General features: G+C 40.1%; 1 protein-coding gene across 1 annotated transcript in view; it reads right to left on the bottom strand.

Annotated features, from left to right (window-relative positions):
- Positions 1-594: 594 nt before the first annotated feature.
- LOC116888524 (ralBP1-associated Eps domain-containing protein 2) overlaps positions 595-21,443 on the bottom strand; it is a 54,373-nt gene continuing 33,524 nt past the window's right edge. The window contains exons 5-11 of the mRNA XM_032889822.1: positions 21,221-21,284; positions 18,441-18,583; positions 15,746-15,840; positions 10,135-10,207; positions 8,723-8,776; positions 4,166-4,211; positions 595-810 (exon numbers count right to left, since the gene is read on the bottom strand). Of these exons, the coding sequence (XP_032745713.1) occupies positions 642-810; positions 4,166-4,211; positions 8,723-8,776; positions 10,135-10,207; positions 15,746-15,840; positions 18,441-18,583; positions 21,221-21,284 (644 nt within the window). The 3' untranslated portion in view covers positions 595-641. The remainder of the gene's footprint in view (positions 811-4,165; positions 4,212-8,722; positions 8,777-10,134; positions 10,208-15,745; positions 15,841-18,440; positions 18,584-21,220; positions 21,285-21,443) is intronic.

The raw sequence follows: 21,443 nt of genomic DNA on the forward strand, positions 1-21,443 counted from the left end.
AGCTATACAGCTGCTGGCTCAAAAATAATTCCCAGAAACTCCAAAGCAGCCCATCCACAAGGCCTATGGCCCTACACCCTCTACCCACCACCCCAACATCATTTACATTTGGAGTCTTCTGAATTGAACCCTAAGAGCACAAGGATAAACTACCATAGAAGGTTCTGGCCAGATGCTGATTACTGAGCTCTGACTCTAAAGAACCACACAATGTCTCAGGAAACTACCAGTGATCTATTTTAAAATTACCATGATAGAGAGGACAAGACTGCAGCCAAGCAGGCTCACAGTGGGCTGCCTGGAGTTGAAGCATTTTTATTCTCTTAGTTTTAAAAAAAAAGAACTTCATAATTCTTGATTCTCAGCAGTGTGGGAAAGTCTCCAGACCCATATGCTATGTATCTGTCTGGGATTTTTTTCTGCCCAAGAATATCACAGCAACATACAGACTTGCATGGCAAGGAAAATTGCCAGGTCTGTCTGCTCTTTTCCCTAACAAACAGAGGCCTCTGCAGCAGACAGATATAGACTAGCTCCAACAGGAAAGGGAGATATAGACTAGCTCCAACAGGAAAGGGAGATATAGACTAGCTCCAACAGGAAAGGGAGATATAGACTAGCTCCAACAGGAAAGGGAATGACTAGCTTGGGTGGATGCAGAGGGACACTTCACCTGAAACGCTGGGCTGGAAGACTTTATTCAGATCCAAGGAGGAGGCTCTGGAATGGGTTTTCTGTGGCCGTGGTGGTGGGGTGGGAGGGTCCTCACCCCTTTTCATGGCCTCTTCTATGGAGGTGCTAGAGTAAGATCTGTAGCAAAATAAGGGAAGGTCAGAGGGAAAAGAGCAGAGCTTTATTCCCTGAAGCTGGGTTGAAACAGAAAATACCCCAAAGTCAAAATGACTGCAGAGAACAGAAAGGTGCCAAAAGGCAGCTAGAAAGTCTACTGTTCCTTAAATGCCATTGTGTATAATAATTGTACAAACCCAGCTATGATTGGGATCTTTTGCCCTTAGTATATAATAGGCCTAAATTTATAATTTCTCCAAAAATGTTTTGTACAAATTCAAGTCAGTTTTTGTGATAGTTGTTAATCAGAACAATGTGTATAAGCCTTTCAGCTTGCATACTTCTGTGTTTTAGGAAAAGGACTTCATGGTATTAACTGATTAAAACCCTGGTTTACTTGCAATGTGATTGCAGGCACATGTGGAATTGAGACAGCCACACTGACTAAGAACTCAAACACAAGGTGTATGCCACAAATGATGCTTCGGAAAGGGAAACACAGCAATCAGCTTCGGGAGGTTAGCCAGCCTTGCCCTGAGAAATAAGGGGTTTATGGAAATTTTCAAAGCAAAGGCTTAAATTTAACTTTCTTTAAAGTGTAGCAAAGCATAGCTAACTTGGTGACTTCTGACACTATAATAATAACATTTAAAGTAAATGGAAGTAAAGCCAGAATGTTGCAAACTCCAATCTGTTTGTTCCAGTTTTTAAGGTGTTGGTTCAGTGCTTGGCAATCAGAGAAGAAATCTTCCTGGAGGAGTAGCTAGGACATTGGCAACTTGTTTTCTACATTAATTCAGCTCCATACACTATGGTTTATTGATAAGGACAAGTTCCTTATCAATACGAAGAACATGGAGAAAGTAGAAGTGTCCATCTCTTCTATTCGTTTTCTCAGCTGATTTTGTGTCACAGCAGAAAGCAGAGAATTACCTCTGAAGCAGAGATACATCTGAGAAAGAAATTTCCTTCAGGAAATTGGCTTTTGTAATTAGCTGTGACAGCAGTTCTTCCTAAATTAGAGCTGATCAGTGGCTATTAAACTCCTTTAGTTTTGGTAGTTTTTGACAAAGAAAAGTTTTGTTTGCTTTTAACTTTTATTAGGTTTGTTCGTTGACCACTTCATGCATGTGTAACATACATTTGGATTATTACAGCCCTCTCTAAGTTCCCTCCCATTTCTATTAGCCCCAAGCTTCCTCCCAAGGCTCTCCCACATACAAGAGGTTTTCTGCTTGCTGTTTTGTTTGGTTTGTTTATTAGACCCACTGAGGTTTATGTGTGACTACGGCTTGAACTAACCATCTGTGCCTAGTGAACTCCTTAGTGAATACAAAACTAGACACAATGGCTGCTCCTCTTCCAGAATCCATCAGTAAGCAATAGTTCAGCAGGGAGTGGCAGGGTCCCATGAGGTCCAATTCATAATTAACTGTTGCTAGGCAAGTTTTTCTTTTCCAAAAATGAAAGTTTCTCAAGGTCTCTCTGTGGTGTCTACAGGTTTGGTTTGTCTTGCAAGGAAGCAATCTTTAAGACAACCATAATAATGGTATGAGGGAATTCTTTTTGGTTGATCCTTGTACTGCATCTGGCTATACAGACAAGGCAAACAAATACAAGAGCTAAGGGGAAAGTTCTCTAACTCTGTCTAACAGAACCAAAGGGAAAAACAATTGTTCTATAAAGTAAGCTAGAGTCCCTAGCTGGATATTTAAAAAAAACTTTCTATGCCACATACAGCTTTGGTGACATGTTCTACTCAAGAAAGAAAGAATAAGTATAGAAACGTAAGTGTAATAGTTTGTGTGGGCACGCACATGCTTGTACACACATATACATACTATCCCACACCTCCTTTCTGTATATGATCTTCATGTTTAGTTTTTACATGGAAAGGTAATGAATACCAAATAAGTAAGACTATACTGCATGACTATGGCCAGATAAAACATAATGTACAAGGGATCGGCAAAAGGATAGAGAACATCACAGCAGAATGGTCGTTTTTCCTCCTACCCTTATACTTTTTACAAGACCTTACCACTTGACAAATGAGAATAAAGATGGTTTACAGTCTTAATCCCAGTAAATAGTCCACTAGGAATAAGGAAAATAAAATTATCTATATTGCACCAGGAGGTCAACCTCTGAAAAATACATTAAATTTGTCCAGAACATTACTAGTGGAGAATGTGCCTTTGGGATTTTGTACTTTCATTCATTGTTGGGGAGAGAGAGAGAAGAACTTAGCAGAAGCTATATTTATGAATTTCAATTTAATGGCTAATATGGTATACAACAGCTCATTTCTGAAATTCATGGAAGGCCTTTCTTATTGTAAAAGTGGGTTAATATTATCATTTCTATATCCCAAAGCTTAGTATACTAAAAATATACTTCAAAGAATTCACAACTTAAAAGAAAAAACAGAATGATTAAATATAAGCCACCATAGAAAAAGTGGCCCATACTTTTTTTTTTTATTCAAATTAATTGATTAAAATATACCAATGTAAGTATCTGTGGTTTATAACAAGAAAATGAATCTAAATTCTTGATTTACATTGAGATAGTATCCCTGAATTTCAAAGGCATAAAATGATAGTTTAAATAACTTCAGGAGTGGTAAAGGAACTGAAGCTGAAGGAGAAAAATAAGTCACTGAGAGCCAAATCAAAGCAAACCAACAACCAACCAACCACATGTGGCCCATATTACGTCAGCTCTACTGCTTGCCAGCAGCCCTAATACTTCTGTCTTCAGTGGGCCTCTTTCAGTGTCTCTGTATTTCCCCTCTTCCTCTCTTCCAAGTCTGATAACAGCTAGAACTCTGTTCTTTTGGTTCTCCCTCTTTTGTTGATGGATATGAAGCTGAGAAAAGGCACTAAGAATGGCTCAAACTTTAGGCAGTGCTTACCTGAGGCCCAGTGTCTCAATGTCTCCTTGAAGTCACCATAAACATTTTCCCTTCTACAGATTTTATGTTCAAGAGTCCTTACTGTTTAGGTGCTCATATTCACAGAGACTTTAGTTGTTACTTTTTAACCCTAGTTCCCTCTTAACAAATCTATAGTCTGTGATTACTTATCATCCTACCCCAAACCCAGTCATGTTACCCAAACGACTTCCTGCCAAGGGTCCAGATAGCAATAGCCATCATCTTCTAGCACTAAAGCCCACAAAGATTAAAAGGCTCTCCAGCATCACTGTGTAATCGAGGCAGGCCACTCTCAATAAGTGAAATGACCTACACATTTAGATTCAAGTCTAAAGGCAAAGCAGATAGTGATTTGGATGTGGTTTTGGAGTTTGTGATTTATTTCTAGGCAGGGGAAAGGCACAAAGGGCATCAAATGAGAAAGTAAGTAAACACTACCTGGATCTTGGTCTTGCTTTGAGACTGTTGCAGTCCTTAGAAGTTGCTGAAACAAAAAATTATTTGTTGGTTGCTTGGCTTGTCATTTCTCAGTTAATCAGGCAGTGAGAAAGCACCCGCTAGTACAGAAATGGCGCAAATGCTATGAGGTCGATGCACCCAGCATGTGTGAACGCAGGCTCCCACACTATGATAACCTTGTTTTACTTTTGAAGTTAGCGCACAAGAAGAAAGCGTGTCATGGGTTTTCAATTGAAGGTCAAGAGGCCATTCTCAGCCCAAATTGATTAGGTGAGGACATTCAAGATAAAAGGACAAGCCACTTAAGAGTTTGTCTTTTTATATAATGATAGATTCCCACCTGAGGGCTTCTTGGTCTCTCATGATAGTCTAATAACAGACTTGAAACCAGTCTCCCACGGAGGTTAGGAATATATCTAGCTGCATATCTTCTTTAACCATATAACATTACCAGATGTAGTAGCTAATACCTGAATTCTAGAGGCAGAGGCAGGAGGATTGCCACAAGTTCAAGGCTAACCTTGTCTATATATTGAGTTAGGCCAGCCTGTGCTCATGCATAGATATTGCATAGATATGCACATGCGTGTGTGTGTGTGTGTGTGTGTGTGTGCGCGTGCATGCACAGAGCATAGATACTATGGTCATGAGAAATGAGCTCTATAAAAAGGTTAGAAGGGCAGCTTCTCCCATAAGAAATATCCATTGGCCGGGTGGGGCACCATGCTTATGATCCCAGCACTGGAAAGTTGGTGCCCAGGAATATCACCATGGGTTTGAGGGCAGCCTTGGCTACCACCAAACCAAGAGCCTGCCAATATGCAGAATGAACCTTATCTCAAACCCCCTCCTCTATAAAAAAAAAGAGAAAGAGAAAATGGTCTGTCTCTGTCTCTCAGAAGCAACCATAACAAGAATACTATGATTAAAGTGTTTCAACCATATTTTCCCATCAAACCCAAATCATAATCTTCATGTTTTACTAATAGCCATGGAACCCACTGTCTCTCCCATCAGAAGTAGCGGGGAAAGATTATTAGAAACACTTATAAAAACATCAGTCCTCCTTTGTGTTTCTGCTTATTTGTAGAAGGTGCCTTTAGAACCTCAGAGCTCTGCTAGGGTTTTGCAAGCACTGCAAGTTTTCATCATAAAAATCCACAGGAAGAGTGCTAGAGGGAGAATATCCTTTGTTTCTTTGTTTCACATATTTATCCAAAAGAAAGCAACTTGGTTGTGGTCCCATCCTCTTACACTGTCCAAAGATAAAAAGCCTCTGGTGTGAAGCAGCATGATTGGATGATGATCATTAAACCCTGGCTTAACAAACAGGGAAGAAAGGAGCTGACACCATACGATGCCAGCAAGGCAAGGCAAAGCAAACCCCAGAGAGCAAGCCTTCATGTGGTCAGCTGCATAAAAACAAAAGAGCCATCTCCAGTTGCTACTGAGATTAAAAGGCTTGAAGCCTCAATGAAAGGTTGCCATAGCCTTTCACCCTAAAAAGCCAACAAGATCGGACTCTTCTGTTCATATGCCCACACACCTCAGGCAAAGAAGGAACAAAGCTCCTCCCTACCTCCATCAAACTCCAGAAGCAATGAAAAGGCAACTCCTCCTCAGCCGAAGACTGCCCCAGAGCTGGGAGGCAAACCTGTGATCAGACTCACTGCAGTGCTGGAGGTGGGCCTCTGAGTAGGCCTACCACTGCTCCTCCATCTTCCTCTTCTCCTTCAGGACTCACTGCTTTCTAGAAATATTTTCGTAGCAAAAGTCGTAGCCATGGCAAAACACTGTTTCCCACCTCATCATACCGTGGTAACTGTTAACTCCTTTGTCATTTTTCTTTATCATTATCTTTGTGCTACTGCAGGGATGGGTGTGAAAGGAAGTGTGAGTTCTGCTAATGAGAGATGGACAGACAGGCAGACAGACAAATGGAGTGCGGTGTGGATGAGCAGTGAAGAAAGGAACAGAGACCAGGTTGGGGGGTCCAGAGACCCCAGGTGCTCCTCATAGGCACATCACTAAATAGCTGAGCTGCCCTTTCCTCGCCTGGTAAACAAATCCCTCTCTCACAGAGACAAATAAGAAGGCTGGAGTCCGAGGAATGTGAATGTCCTGCAGAATTGCAAAAGCTCCTTTTGTAGAGGACATAAATAAAGGTCCGTAATATTCTAGGCCAGAATTCTGCATTTCTTCCTTACAGGATCAAGAGGTAGAGAGGGAGCACATAGCAGAAGGACCACGAGCTGCTCGCCAGCAAGGGAACAGCACCTGGAACTGCCCACAGCAGTCCAGAGACCATAGGAACACCTCACCATGATCCAGACAAAAGATGACCACTACTACCATGCACTGTGTGTTAGGCTAGACTGCAATGGGAGGTGTGGCACATATTAGACTCCACTAATACATGTGCATTCAATAACTAAAAGGGTGAGAGTATGTCGGCAATGTTTACCAAGGAATCTCCATTCCCGGATGATTTGGGCACCCCTCATCACCTTCACCGTTAGCAGAATTGGCACCATGTATAGTAATAATAAGCAGAGTAGAGACACAGTTTTCCTCTCTACCTGCAAAGATGTACCCAAGGTACAACTTGGTAAGTTGGCACCCGGTTGACTCCAAAAGCCTCAACAGTACCAGTCTAGTTAAGCCTTCCATCCACCACCCTGACAGCCCGACTCAGTTCCCCAGTGCATGTGAGTATCTGCAAAAATGGCAAGGGCACACTATGTTGCAAGCTCAAGCAAAAGCAATGGATGGATTGCAGCCATTTAGCTGAGAGCGGGGAAAATGACAACTTCCCTGGAACACTCCAAGATGTTATCTTCATCATCTTCCAGGAAATTAGAGACAGGATGATGACACAGACCTAAGGATTAACCTAAAAGCCTGCAATGGAGCCCAGAGGAACTTGTCTCAGTACTGACTACCAGAAATTGTAATTACTATCTTGTGACTCTGTTCCCCTAAGGGGAAGCTGTGGTGACTTCAGAAACAGGCTAGTAAATATTTGAGATGAGGGATTGTAATTACATCCAGAAGGGGGCAGCAAAAGAGCAGGGAAGAAATAAAACACACAGCATGTCTTCAGGCAGTGCGAAACAAATTTAGTATACTTTCATAAAAGGGCACACCTGTTAGGTTTTATCTGGTAAAGCAAGTCCTAGTCAAAGAATGTTAAAAATGAAAACGGAGGCTCATGCCTTAGAGAACACTTGATCTTGTGCTGAAATCTCTGGAACAAATAGAAAAACTTAGGATTCTCAAAGCCTATAGGAGAAGCATTAATTTAACACTCCAATTTGAAATAGCTTTTACTAATACCATGTCACGAAATTTACAAAGCATCTACCTTAACATCCAAAATCAGAGATGCTTAGAATTGGCCTATACGAATAGCATTTCCCCTGTGATGAATGGATCCAAATACATTTCGAAAGTTAAAACCAGGCTTGAGAAGTCCCCTTGATTTTAGAGTCGCGATTGATTTACCATCTTGATTTCTTATTTTGCAGCATTGCTATTTGGAGGTAGTGGTTTCCAAACAGGCATAAGCTTCAGTAGTCTACTGATTGCTTTGTTACAACTTTAAACAAAACAAGCTTCAGGGATGGTAGCTCGTCAGTGGGAAGCATTGTTTACATTCTAAATGTGCAAGAGCAATAATAATAAAGAAGAAAGAGAAGCTTGTTCTAATCCTCATGACCAAATATCTAAATAAAAATGCTTTCTGGAACCACTTGATTTTTAAGAGGGTTCACCTTGCCACCGATAATGGCTCCCTTAAGAGAGAGCTAAAGGGGGCTAGAGAGATAGCTCAGCACTGAAGAATGATTACTATTTTTGCAGGGGGCCTGGTTTAGATCCCAGCACCCACATGGCAGCTCACAACGATCTATAATTCCAGTTCCAGGGATCCAACATCCTTAGTAACATCCATAGACACTGCACATATATAAGGCACATATATATGCTCAGGCGTACACATATACACACACAAAATTAAATAAATAAATAGGTTTTAAAGAGGTGAAAACACAGGCCCAGAAATTCTCTATAATTTTCTAGACATGTTTTCTCCAAGAAACTGACTTCATAGCTTCCTTTCTTTCCCTTGGAATCCACTCCATGACTAAGCAGAACCTTCCTGGTAGGGAAGGATTATAAAGATATTTGAAATTGACACTTTGACAATGTAAATACCAACTCTGGGCCTCTAGTTAATCCACTTTATGAGTTCCTTACCTTACACAAAAAGCACAGGCATTTATCTGAATCGCTGCCCCAATTTGATACTTCTAAATTCAAACCGAAATCTAAATTCAGAGCCTAAAGTCATCCTCTGTGTAAAGAGAGGGTGATGGTAGAAAACCTAAAGCTTCTTGGTTTACAAACCCCAAGCCAAAAATTTAGAGACAAACAGACACACTGTCACAGACATAGCAATCTTCAGGTCACCAAACAGCTGAGGTTTTTACAACTAGATTATTGGATAGAGAATACATTAAAATGGTTTCATCCTACCTGTATCCTCAGATACGTCCTTTGGTAAGGATTCATTAACAGTACTTTTCAAAGCTAGTAGTATTTTGTTTCATGTTTAAGGAAGAAGAAAGAGAAAGGAAAAGAAAGAAAACAAAGGCCTTGTGAAATTTTATTTCTGAGATACATTACATTAAAACAATCCCTATCCATCAGTTTTTAAAAGGTCTTCCAAACCTCTAGAGTTGCTATAGCATTTCTAGAACAATGAAACCCTCATAGAGCATGAAAGCAGCTTCCCTACAGGCAGTCCTAGGAAGGCCTAATTTCAGCTTTCTAGAGAGAGAGCCACTAGTGGTTAGGAGGGGAATTACCAAAACAGATCTAAAATTTCTCTCCTTTTCCTTCTTTGGAGTCAATCAATGACAAGAGAAAGTTTGCGGTTTAAAGCCATGTTTTAATTTTGTTTAAGAGTTTTGTAGTTGAGGCAAAGACTCGTAAGTTACGAGAGTGATCAGCTGTAGACAATGTCTAGTTCCACTTGAATCTCCTAAAGAAACATTTAAATAAAAAGTATAGAACCATCAGAACTTAATGGAAAACTTCTTTTTCATGTTTAATGTCTCTATGAGGCTGAATTAATGGCAGGGCTCAATGGTAAAACCTGAAATGGCTTCACTTCGGATAGGCTTCTCCCACTTGTGAGTGGTGAATTGATGTAACAGATGGAACACTGGCTTAAGACAAACTCTTGGTTCCTGTCCAAGTTCTTCTTTGCTTTTTGTGAAAGTAGATCATTCATACTGCCTGCCTGAGCTCAGCTACTTATTTCAAAATGTTGAGTGATTTTAAAGGCCTAGCTTTGGTGGAGGACTGTTTTTAAAACGGTATAAGGAGGAGGAAACCTCACAAGTCAAGTAGAAGGACATACAAAGCACAGGGTCCTTGAAATGCCTGAAGGTTCTTCTCACTGGACACTATGCGCTGACTGCCTTCAGCCACCTGGTAAAATAAGCAATTGAAACTGGCCCACATCGCACCTTCACCCCATAAGACTATGAGAAACAGATAAAGCTTTAAGATTAACAGTCTGTCTGAAAGAACTTCTTTATGGATTAGACCTGTATACAAATGTATATTAGTGCCCTTTGTTTTCCAAATCATTTATGCCAACACTAGCTATTAATCTCTCAATTCTTTTCATTTCCTATGGGGCCAGAATCCAATATAATATATCAAAATACCCTCAGATAAACAACGACCAATGAAGTAAGTCTATTCAGACACAAAAGGTCTTAGTGATACATTGTGAATTATAGGTTTATGACAACTTAAACTACACAATATATCCAAATGAGTATGCATATTGCACAATGTCCTCATATTATCTAAAAGAAATAAAGGAGGAAATGGAGGAAGGCATTCTTATAAGAATAAAACTAATTCTTTCCTACCTTGTTTGTCATCGCCAGTAGTCACATCTTGGGTAGACACAGGAAAGTCAGCCTTGTCTTTAACAGATGTCTTCTTGGAAAAAGAAAATTAAATATATGAGTTGAAATAAAAATTAAACAATAATCACACATGAATAAATGTTTTTTTTTTCTTTTTTCTTTTTTTCAGAGCTGGGGACCGAACCCAGGGCCTTGCGCTTGATAGGCAAGTGCTCTACCACTGAGCTAAATCTCCAACCCCCATGAATAAATGTTTTAAAAGTTATAGTTCATGTCAAAATATGTCTTCAGTAAGTTCTGACATTTAATCTCCTTTATTAATTTGGTTTCCTAATGACATATACATAAATTTACACTAAAGTATTTACATATATAGAGGAAGGAAATAGATTTGAGAAACAGAGATTGAAATCAACGCTTATTAGTGAATGTTACATTGAATTTGAATCTTGACTAAGAGTCAATCAGAGATTTTTTTTTTTACATTTGTCCAGTCAGGCAATAACCAACCTGGCTTTAGGCCTTTTTTCACAAACAGGGAAAGACTATGATAATTCTGTCTACAGTGTGAGTACTTGCCAGGATCTATAATGTAGTGGATGTCCAGCCTTCTCACTGTAGATGTTTATTGATAAGCAGATCAACAATTTCCTCTAAACCTGGGTACAGTGGCACTGCCCCCCTTTTTAAAAATATTTATTTTAATAGAATTGAAGACCCAGAAATAAACCCACACACCTATGGTAACTTGATCTTTGACAAAGGAGCTAAAACCATCCAGTGGAAAAAAGATAGCATTTTCAGTAAATGGTGTTGGTTCAACTGGAGGTCAGCATGAAGAATGCAGATCATCCATGCTTATCACCCTGTACAAAGCTTAAGTCCAAGTGGATCAAGGACCTCCACATCAAACCAGATATACTAAACTAATAGAAGAAAAGTAGGGAAGAGTCTTGATCACATGGGCACTGAGGAAAGTTTCCTGAACAAAATACCAATGGCTTATGCTCTAAGATCAAGAATGGACAAATGGGACCTCATAAAACTGCAAAGCTTTTGTAAGGCAAAGGAAACTGTCATTAGGACAAAATAGCGACTAACAGATTGGGAAAAGATCTTTACCAATCCTACATCCAATAGAGGGCTAATATCCAAAATAAACAAAGAACTCAAGAAGTTAGACTCCAGAGAGACAAATAACCCTATTAAAAGCTCGAGACCCCACATGAACAACAATGCCAAGCAACCAGAGCTTTAGGGACTAAGCCACTGCCCAAAGACTATACATGGACTGGACCCTGGGCTCCAAACTCATAAGTAGCAATGAATAGCCCAGTAAGAGCACCAGTGGAAGGGGGGGAAGCCCTTGGTCCCCAAGACTGAACCCCAGTGAACGTGATTGTTGGGGGAGGGCAACACCCATAAAGAAGGGGAGGGGGAGGGGTTAGGGGGAATAATGGCCCTGGAAACCGGGAAAGGGAATAACAATTGAAGTGTAAATAAGAAATACTCAAGTTAATAAAGATGGAAAAAATGCCATGGACAAAATAAAAACTAAACTTGTTATTTTTTTTTAAATGGGGTACAGAGCTAAACAGAGAATTCTCATCTGAGGATTATTGAATGTCCAAAAAGCACCTAAAGAAGTGTTCAACATCCTTAGTCATCAGGGAAATGCAAATCAAAAACAACCCTGAGATTCCACCTCGCACCAGTCAGAATGGCTAAGATAAAAAACTCAGGTGACAGCAGATACTGGCGAAGATGTGGAGAAAGAGGAACACTCCTCCATTGTTGGTGGGATTGCAAGCTGGTACAACCACTCTGGAAATCAGTCTGGAGGTTCCTCAGAAAATTGGACATTCCACTACCTGAGGACCCAGCTATATCCTGGGCATATACTCAAAAGATGTTCTAACATTACAACAAAGACACATGCTCCACTATGTTCATAGCAGCCTTATTTATAATAGCCAGAAGCTGGAAAGAACCCAGATGCCCTTCAACAGAGGAATGGATACAGAAAATGTGGTACATCTACACAATGGAATATTACTCAGCTATCAAACACAATTGCTTCATGAAATTCATAGGCAAATGGATGGAACTGGAAAATATCATCCTGAATGAGGTAACCTAATCACAGAAAAACACACATGGTATGCACTCACTGATAAGTGGATATTAGCCCAAAAGCTCAGATTACCCAAGATACAATCCACAGACCACAGGAAGCTCAAGAAGAAGGACGACCAAAGTGCAGATGCTTCACTCCTTAAAAGGGGGAACAAAAATATTCATGGGGGGCTATGGAGGCAATGTTTGGAGCAGAGACTAAAGGTACGGCCATTCAGAGCCTGCCCCCACATGGGTATACAGCCCATATATATACAGCTACCAAAACTAGATAAGATTGATGAAGCTAAGAAGTGCAGGCTGACAGGAGTCCAATATAACTGTCTCCTGAGTGAGAGACACAGCCAGAGCATGTCAAATGCAGAGGCGAACTGAGAACTGGGTCCCCATTGGAGTAGTTAAAGGCCTGAAGGAGCTGAAGGGGCTTGCAACCCTATAAGAACAACAATGCCAACCAACCAGAGCACCCAGGGACTAAACCACTACCCAAAGACTACACATGGAGGGACTCATGGCTCCAGCTGCAAATGTGGCAGAGGATGGCCTTGTTGAGCACCAGTGGAAGGAGAAGCCCTTGATCCTGCCAATGCTGGACTCCCCTGTGTAGGGAATGTCAGGGGGGTGTTAATATGAGGGTGGTTAGGGAGGGGAACACCCTTATAGCAGAAAGGGAGGGGGATGGGATAGGAGGCTTATGTCCGGGAAACCGGGAAAGGGAATAATATTTGAAATGTAAATTAAAAATATCCAATAAAATATAATAATTCTAAGTAAACACAAAAAATTTTCTATCAAAAATAAAATAAAATTAAGTAAAAAATTTTATTTTTATTTTCATGTGCATTGGTGTTTGACTGAATGTACGTCTGTGTGAGGGCATCACATTCCCTGGACCTGGAGTCACAAACAGCTGGGAGCTGCCATGTGGGTGCTGGGAGTTGAGCCCACAGCCTGTGGAAGAGCAGACAGATCTCTATGAGTTTGAGGCCAGACTGGTCTACATAATGAGTTTTATGACAGCCAGGGTTACATAGTGAGACTCAAAAACAAGTCCCCTAACTCATAGATAAGAACAGGATGGGTTAGTACCCATAAAGTGTTTCTCCTTTTTTAGGAGAAAGAGGGGAGGTAGTGGGGGAGGGGCTTGAAAGGATGGAACAGGAGAGGAGGGAGCAGTGATAGGGATGTAAAGTGAATTAATTAATGCAAAAAGAAAAGTTCTCAGTATATTAATTGAATACTCAAATTGATCACATATGAATTATTTTCAAATAGTTCAAGTCTAGTAACTATACGAAGCTTTTCCAATATGTACTCTAATTGTAGTATTAGTAATATATAGTGTATTTAAAAGCTGCTCAGAGAGCAGATCTTAAATCTCCACTAAAACAAAGCCATTGCATAAGGTGTCTGAGTAACTACTTGGCTTGACTGTGTAATGGTTTCACAATATGTGTATGTATCTATCCATGTATCCACATATCAAAAACATGTGCAATTATATTGGTCTTACTAGATTAATATACTAGACCTCAACTATGCTGAAAAGTATGTGCTCTAAGGCCTCTGCTGTGGTTAAATATATTCATATTTGTGTCATCTTTATGTGCAAGGTCTGCAAAGGTATCCAAAAATGGAAAATATCTAGATAGACAGAGAAAAGTGACAGGTTGACTTGTCACCAAATGCACTTTGGTACTGCATACATTTTGAATAGATCTGAAACTTAGAGATCAATGTAAAAATGTAAGGATGGTGATTAAAAGCATAGAAGTCTTTGGTCCAGTGGTTAATTTTCATTTACTACTCAGAACTCAAAGCCATGCTTCTAGCTTTAAATGGTTCACAAATAAAATGTCATAGCACTACTAGGTGGGAAGGAGGGGTCTAACAAGCCTCATCTAGGTGATTCTTCAAGTGTTAATGTCATGGTTGTAGCATAATGTAGTATATATTAGCTCACTTTAAAGTAAAAATAGTCTATGTATCACTACAGAGAAACCACTAGACAGACAGCTCCAACATCCACTGCGTTATGTGATAAACTGGAAAATATTTCTCTGTAAAGAATAACAAAAATTATAACATTTCTCAGGCTATCCCAAAGTCCATTTAAACCAAATAGAAACTGAATTATATATTCATCAATACTGTTTAAATTCTAGGATGCTGGAAGAAACTTTAGATGCATTTCTTAAAAGAACCATGTTTTACTTTTAAGTTGTGTACATGAAGTTCCAATATTTCCCTTCATTTTTAATTTAGATTTTGAGAATTTCATGTGTAAGTGCTGTCTTTATATCATGTTTCTCACATGCTCTCCTTCAAATCCTCCTATGTCCTCCCCACTCCCTTTCAAATCCATGGCCTCTACTTCTTTCATAATTATTTTATGAACATATGTATGGATGGGTATATGACACTGCCTGCTAAGTGCAATTAGTGTTGCTTATATGAATATGTTTTAGGGATGACCACTTGAAACTGCATAACCTATCAGGGACCTTATCCCTAGAGATGGCTGATCCTCCTTCTCTTAGCAGGCATTCATTTCCTGTAGCTCTTTATCTAGGGTTAAGCCAATGGTAATACCAGCTGACATTCCAATATGGAAAGAGGAAACTCACAAGGCCTTCTCACAGTTGATTTATATGGTATCATTTTTCTGTACATTTTAGCTGTTTCTTCTGAAAGGGTAGCTAACACATCCTTTAATCAGTTTGATATGGCATACATTCCTATCCTAAGAGGTGATTCTCCACAGTACAATTATAGCCCCAGAGATAATTTTCTATTCATAGTCTATTATCTCCAATAAATTATCCAAGTCTTTTTTATAGTACTGGGGATTGAACCTAGAGTCTCATAGCATTCTAGGCAACTGGCTATACCAGTAAACTATATCCCATTGTGCTTTTCTGTTTCTCTTTTGAGGCAGGGTTTCATTCAGTTTCCCAGGCTAGCCTTAAAATCAGTCCATAGCCCAGAATGGCCTTGAACTTATGATCCTCTCTAATCTTCACATAGCAAGCAGTTGGCAATACAAAGATGGCCAGAAAATATATCTTAATAGTGCATTTCTTTTACTGTCTTCTCCCTTCTGGACTGTGTTACAGAAGAAAATGGTCTAGGAATAAAACAAGTCAGACAAAATAAATCCAAAATGTCACTGAAAAACCTAACTGAAGATATAGCTCAGTGGTAAAGCATTTGCTTAAAACATCAAAAAGAAATAAAAAAGGCAAATAAAAATGGACACAAGACTTTAATAGCTATTTCACCAACAAAAATACACAAATAGCTAGCAAGCGCATGAAAAAAAGTTCAACATCACTGGTCATTTTCCAACTGAACCCATCATGAGATACACATAGATCCCAGTGCAACGGTTAAAATTAACATGGCAGGATCCAGGGCTACCAGGGAAAGTTTTTGTTTTGTTTTGTTTTGTTTTGTTTTGTTTTTGTTTTTTTACCTCCATCCGATTCAAGTCACAGGACTGTTGGTTTGCTGGCATTGATTCAGAATAAGAATCAAAAATCACGCACTCCCGCTTGGATTTAGGGAAAGCTATCAGGGAAGAAAAAGAATACATAAGAATATTTAGTATAGCCATAGTGGGATGTCTTAGCAGTGTTTCTGTGCCTGTCGAATGAAACAACAAAGTCAACTCACTCACATGCACTATTTACATCACTAGTTGTGAAGAGACAGCATTTGAAGGTCTTTACAAACACAATCTAGTATTGTGATTCCCATTTCACAGATGCTGAAATTGAGAAACAGGGAAGGCAAACAACTCACTCAAGAGCATACAGCCAGTAGTAAGTGGCCTGCAGAGACCCAAAAACCTAGAAGTCCAGCTGACGAATTCTTGCTCTTAGCAGTGAATGTTACACGGTGGTGATAATTTGCCATGTTGGCAACATGGTATGTTAATTCTTAATTATATTAAACACAATTTTTAAATGCAGTAGCCATAATAATGTTTAAATACTATGAAGAGTAACTAAAAAATATCCCCTTTTAGGTATTGCTAGAAATAAGCAAGATACTAAAATAATACATACCAAACATAACCTTATGAAATATTTATCTCTTTGGTTAGCAGGAATAACAAAAATAAAAGCATACATTCTTACTGTCTGACAATACAGAAATGGCATTACAAGTCTCTAGAGCATACAGCAGCACAAGTAGTTGTTATTGGGAAGCACAGGAAATGGACAGGAGAACGGATACTAATTGATGAGTGAATTGCCTGGCAGTCAGGTTGCTTCTTAAGAGCGCATTCTCCTTTACTACTTTGCCATGAGGTGATTAAGAAAGAAAAATCACAATGACTTTTAAAAAGTTGCTAATATTCCAAGAGGAAAAACCGACTGTGGTAGATAATAAATAGAAGCTATAAATCAAATGTCAAGATACACTCTTAGGAAGTCAAATCTTAATGAAATGCTTTTAAAAACTAAATGCAATGTGTTTTTAACCCTTCCTGGTCTTCCTGAGTGCTGAAGTGCTGGCTGGAGTACCACTACCATTTGGGGGCAAATAGAAGGCAGTCTTTGCAGGAAGCTAACACTTCAAAGATTATAAATGGCAACAAGCAACTGCTAACTATCTCCACCCTATCTCCTACCTCTCTGTGTGCACTGTCACCTCCCCAATCTGAGTAGGCAACCCACAGAATCACTGCAGACAAGAAACCTAATTTTGTCCTTTCCCCACCCTGGGCCAATGCCATTGCTTACGATCTTTCCTGCTTTTCCCTTCAAGCCTCATTCTTGCCTTTCTATGCACCCAAACCACCACGGCCTGAAGTTTCTATTCCTCAAGTGTTCCAATCCCCTTCTCAGCACCTCACAGCATACCTGCTGCCCCTCTTCCCAGACCACAGAGAAAGCACAGTGCCTTTCACATAGTAAACACATTCTAATATATTATGTAACAGAAATTTTCTCCTGGAATCCACCCAGTCACCCAGACATGGAAGTATTAAAAAGGGTTTATGCATAGTCCTCCAAACGATGGCTGCGACATAGCCTTACAAGTCTGTCTTCTAATTTGGGGGAAAAGGATTATTAGTTCTATGATTCTAAGTAATATGGCATCTGATATAACTCCTATCACCTTATTTGTTAAAGGAAAAAACATAGCTTAGAACTACCCTACTGAAGACCAATTAGAGATACTAGATATGTCTCAAGGCACCAAGCTTAGCGTTCTTCTATAAGATTTATTTTCTATCAACAGTGGGTTCAGTACTTGCCATCCATGATTATCATAAACAAAACAGTGACATTGGTTGTAATCCACCCAGAAATAGAAGAACAGATGCTTTATACTTCCTTAGATCATCCCTGTAACTCGTATTCTAACATGTGGAAGTCTGATACAAGTTGAAGAAATAATCTTCAGATGTTGACTCCCTGATATCCAGACATCATTTTAAGAAATAAGAGTTTGTGGAAAATATCATCCTGAGTGAGCTAACCTAATCACAGAAAGACATACATGGTATGTACTCATTGATAAGTGGCTATTAGCCCAAATGCTTGAGTTACCCTAGATGCCTAGAACAAATGAAACTCAAGACGGATGATCAAAATGTGAGTGCAGATCGCCTCATGAGAGACACAGCCAGAATACAGCAAATACAGAGGCGATGCCAGCAGGAAACCACTGAACTGAGAACGGGACCCTGTTGAAGGAATCAGAGAAAGAACTGAAGAGCTTGAAGGAGCTCGTGGACCCCATATGTACAGCAATGCCAACCAACCAGAGCTTCCAGGGACCAAGCCACTACCCAAAGACTATACATGGACTGACCCTGGACTCTGACCTCGAGGTTGCAATGAATATCCTAGTAAGAGCACCAGTGGAAGGGGAAGCCCTGGGTCCTGCTAAGACTGAACCCCTAGTGAACTAGACTGTTGGGGAGAGGGCAGCAAGGGGAGGGTTGGAGGAACACCCATAAGGAAGGGAGGGGGAGGGGGATGTTTGCCGAAACCGAAAGGGAATAACATTCAAATGTATATAAGAAATACTCAAGTTAATAATAAAAAAAAAAATAAAAAAAAAAAAATAAAAAATAAAAAAAAAGAAATAAGAGTTTGTTATTAGGCATTTGCTAATATAGCTAAGGTTTATGATGTATGATGAGGCCTTACCTGCTTGCAAGTACTCTGGCTGCAGAGTTGGAGGCAGGCCCTCTGGCAGTGGGTAGCCGTTCTTCCGGGCTACAATGAGATGAAATGCAGCACAAAACTCGGGCAAGGTCAGGGCTCCATCACAGTCAGCATCACTGAGTTCCCTAGAAGATGAAAGATGTCATGAGTTGCCTGTCATGAAGCATCAGCCTCAAGCATGAACACACAGTTCCCAGATTCCTGCCCGTGGCCTGTGATAACCTCAAAGTTCCCTAGGCAAACCCATGTGAAATCCCACAGGCCACTGAGAAGAAAAAGGCAAGCTGATTTGTGGCAATACTGTCAGTGGCACTTTGTAAATGAAAATGAAAATTCTTCCGGTTCTCTGATAGGTCTGGTTTTTTGTTTTTGTTTTGTTTTTTCATCAATGAGACAAGGCATAGGAAATTCTGGTGAGAAAAACAAAGTGAGGCTTGGGTTTTGCAGTTACCTGACAGTTGGTCAATAAGCGCAGGCTGCACAGTGTGAAGATGCTGGGTTCGATGCTGGAAAGGAGCCAAGGAAGGGCAGACCAGCCACTAAGGAGGTCGTTCAGACCATGGACATAGGTACTTCATTTTTTTCCCGTTTTAAGGAAAACGTTGTCAAGCAGAGTGCATTTTGGTAGCAAGTTTGTCTCTGCATGGGAATGTTTTCTTAGAAAGCTGGCCATAGTGGCATATATCTGTAAGCCCAACACTTAGGAAGCAAAGGCAGGAGGATCAGGAGTTCAAGACTAGCCTTAGCTACATAGTAATTTCATAGTAATTTCAAAGCCAGTCTGAGGTACATGGATGGGATGGGCAAAAGGAGGAGAAAGAGGGAGGAGACAGAAGGGGAGAGGGGAAGAGAGAAAACAAGAGAGAGTATATGGGAATACAAATAGGTTCAAGAGACACTGCTTACATCATATTTTAATATAAAAGTAGCAACTAGAGAAGGGCTGGTGCTGGAAAAGAGAAACATGAAGAAAGGGAGTCTTAAAAAGGCCTGTCTGCTTCAGTAATCACCTTTCACTAGAAGACACAAACCTATTCATCAAACACAAAAGAAACCTATTTCTAAAAGACCTAAGCTCTCATGAGCACCGACATCTCTGTGGTGGACACACACAAGCACACTTGTATTAGGCACGTGTAGAAATGTCTCGTGTAAAACTATCCTAAAAAGATGTTGCTATTGGGGAAAATCTCTAAGGGAAGGTCTGTAACTTTGCTTTGGACCATTTGCATCCTCCTATTCCCCAGGAGACTGTTGCTCTCATTCAGAATGCAGCAGCCCAGAAACAGCTGCTCCCCGGGGTGAGGCATCTGGGAACTGCGTCAGATGCCGGATGGAGAGTATGCCATTTAGCCTTCGTGAATTTGTCTCTACAAAATGACGGGAAGCCTCACAGGGTAATGTTAACACTGGGAGTTCTGCCAAAACAGACTCTATTCTTTTCAAAATGGTCATTTTTTCCTACCCTTAAAAATCTAACATTAAGACTTGTTGCAAAAAAGAAAAAATGCCAGACTATATGGCTGGAAAAACATAAATCCAGTTCAAAATCCCAGCTACACTGGCACACAGGATATAACGGGAATAGTTTTTCAATAAGATCCACAATACATGGTATGTGATTCTAAATTCTATTATAATTTTGTAATGCCTCGTGAAAAACTCTTTACATAAATATTCCAGTGTTTTAATATATATTTATAACAGCATGATCCACAAAGGCAGGAGTTTATGATGCTGAACATTTTCAGACATGCAAAGAGAACCATCTGGACCATTGCGGCCCAGCCCTCACAGAGCTACCACTGTGGCAGGCCGCAGCAGCAAGGCAGAGCCGGCACTGCAGCTGTACAGGCTGAATTAGGGCCCAGCTGTGAAACACCTGCCAAATTCACAAAGTCACCGGCATCTAGAATAGACAAATTGAACTTCATTCCAGAATGTTCTTGGACCTTCTGTTCACCCTACCTTACAAAATACTATGAAAGATGGCTTTTCAAAGTCCTCTGGCTCTTTGCCTTACGCTAAGTTAAAAATATGAAACTAAAATGTATGACAGAATGTCTCATATGTGCACAACTCCTAGACTAAAATCAGGATGGGAAAAGAATAAAAGTAGGAAATTCCTTTTCTTACATGTACATATATGTGTATGTCTGTGTGTGCGCCATGTGAGTATGTGCCCTGGGAGGCCAGAAAATTTGTTAAATCTCCCAGGGCTGGAATTATATGCAATCAGGAGTGCCATGTGGGTGCTAGGAACCAAAATCAGCCCCTCTAGAAGAGCAACCATCTCTCTAGCCTGCGGAAATGACTTCTAAACTAGTAGCTAACACTTAGGGTTCGCTATGCACATCTGATACTGCTCATTGTAGTTTTTCCTATGATAATTTAATCTTTATGACAACAAAAACCTGAGCTCCATTCACTCTCAATCTGTTTTTAAAATCATCCAGAACATCACCTTTTCAGGGCTAGAGTGGGGCTCAGAGTGGAACACTTACCTGGTGTATGTGAGGGCCTGGATTCAAACCTTAGCACCACCAAAAAGAAAATCAAAAACGAAACCTTACTTGAGAGACTGAGGCACGGCACTTGCTGCAGTCGGAGTCAAGCCTGAGCTACATAGTGAGTTACAGGGCATTTTAGACTACAAAGTAAAACGCCATCTCAAAGCAAACCAAAATCACATCCTAAAAAATTAAATTTCAAAACAGCCAAAAGATAACTATATGATATCACTTGGCAGTAAACATACTCACCAGATATAAGAGAGTTCTGCAATGGAGAGCTTTGATTTGGTGAAGAAGTTCTTGGCCACAGACCCTGTCAAGAGCCATGATTTAAGTCAGCGGTTACTTAACTTGTCTGAAGCAGCTTTTATGTGCAAGCAAATCACCATGTTTTCCTTTAGCAAGCTCTTTAGTTTATTCCTCAAGCAAAACAATTACAAGGACTTTCATAAAAACAGCATGTGGCTGCCTA

This window comes from Rattus rattus, chromosome X (assembly GCF_011064425.1).
Source record: "Rattus rattus isolate New Zealand chromosome X, Rrattus_CSIRO_v1, whole genome shotgun sequence".
Taxonomy (NCBI): domain Eukaryota; kingdom Metazoa; phylum Chordata; class Mammalia; order Rodentia; family Muridae; genus Rattus; species Rattus rattus.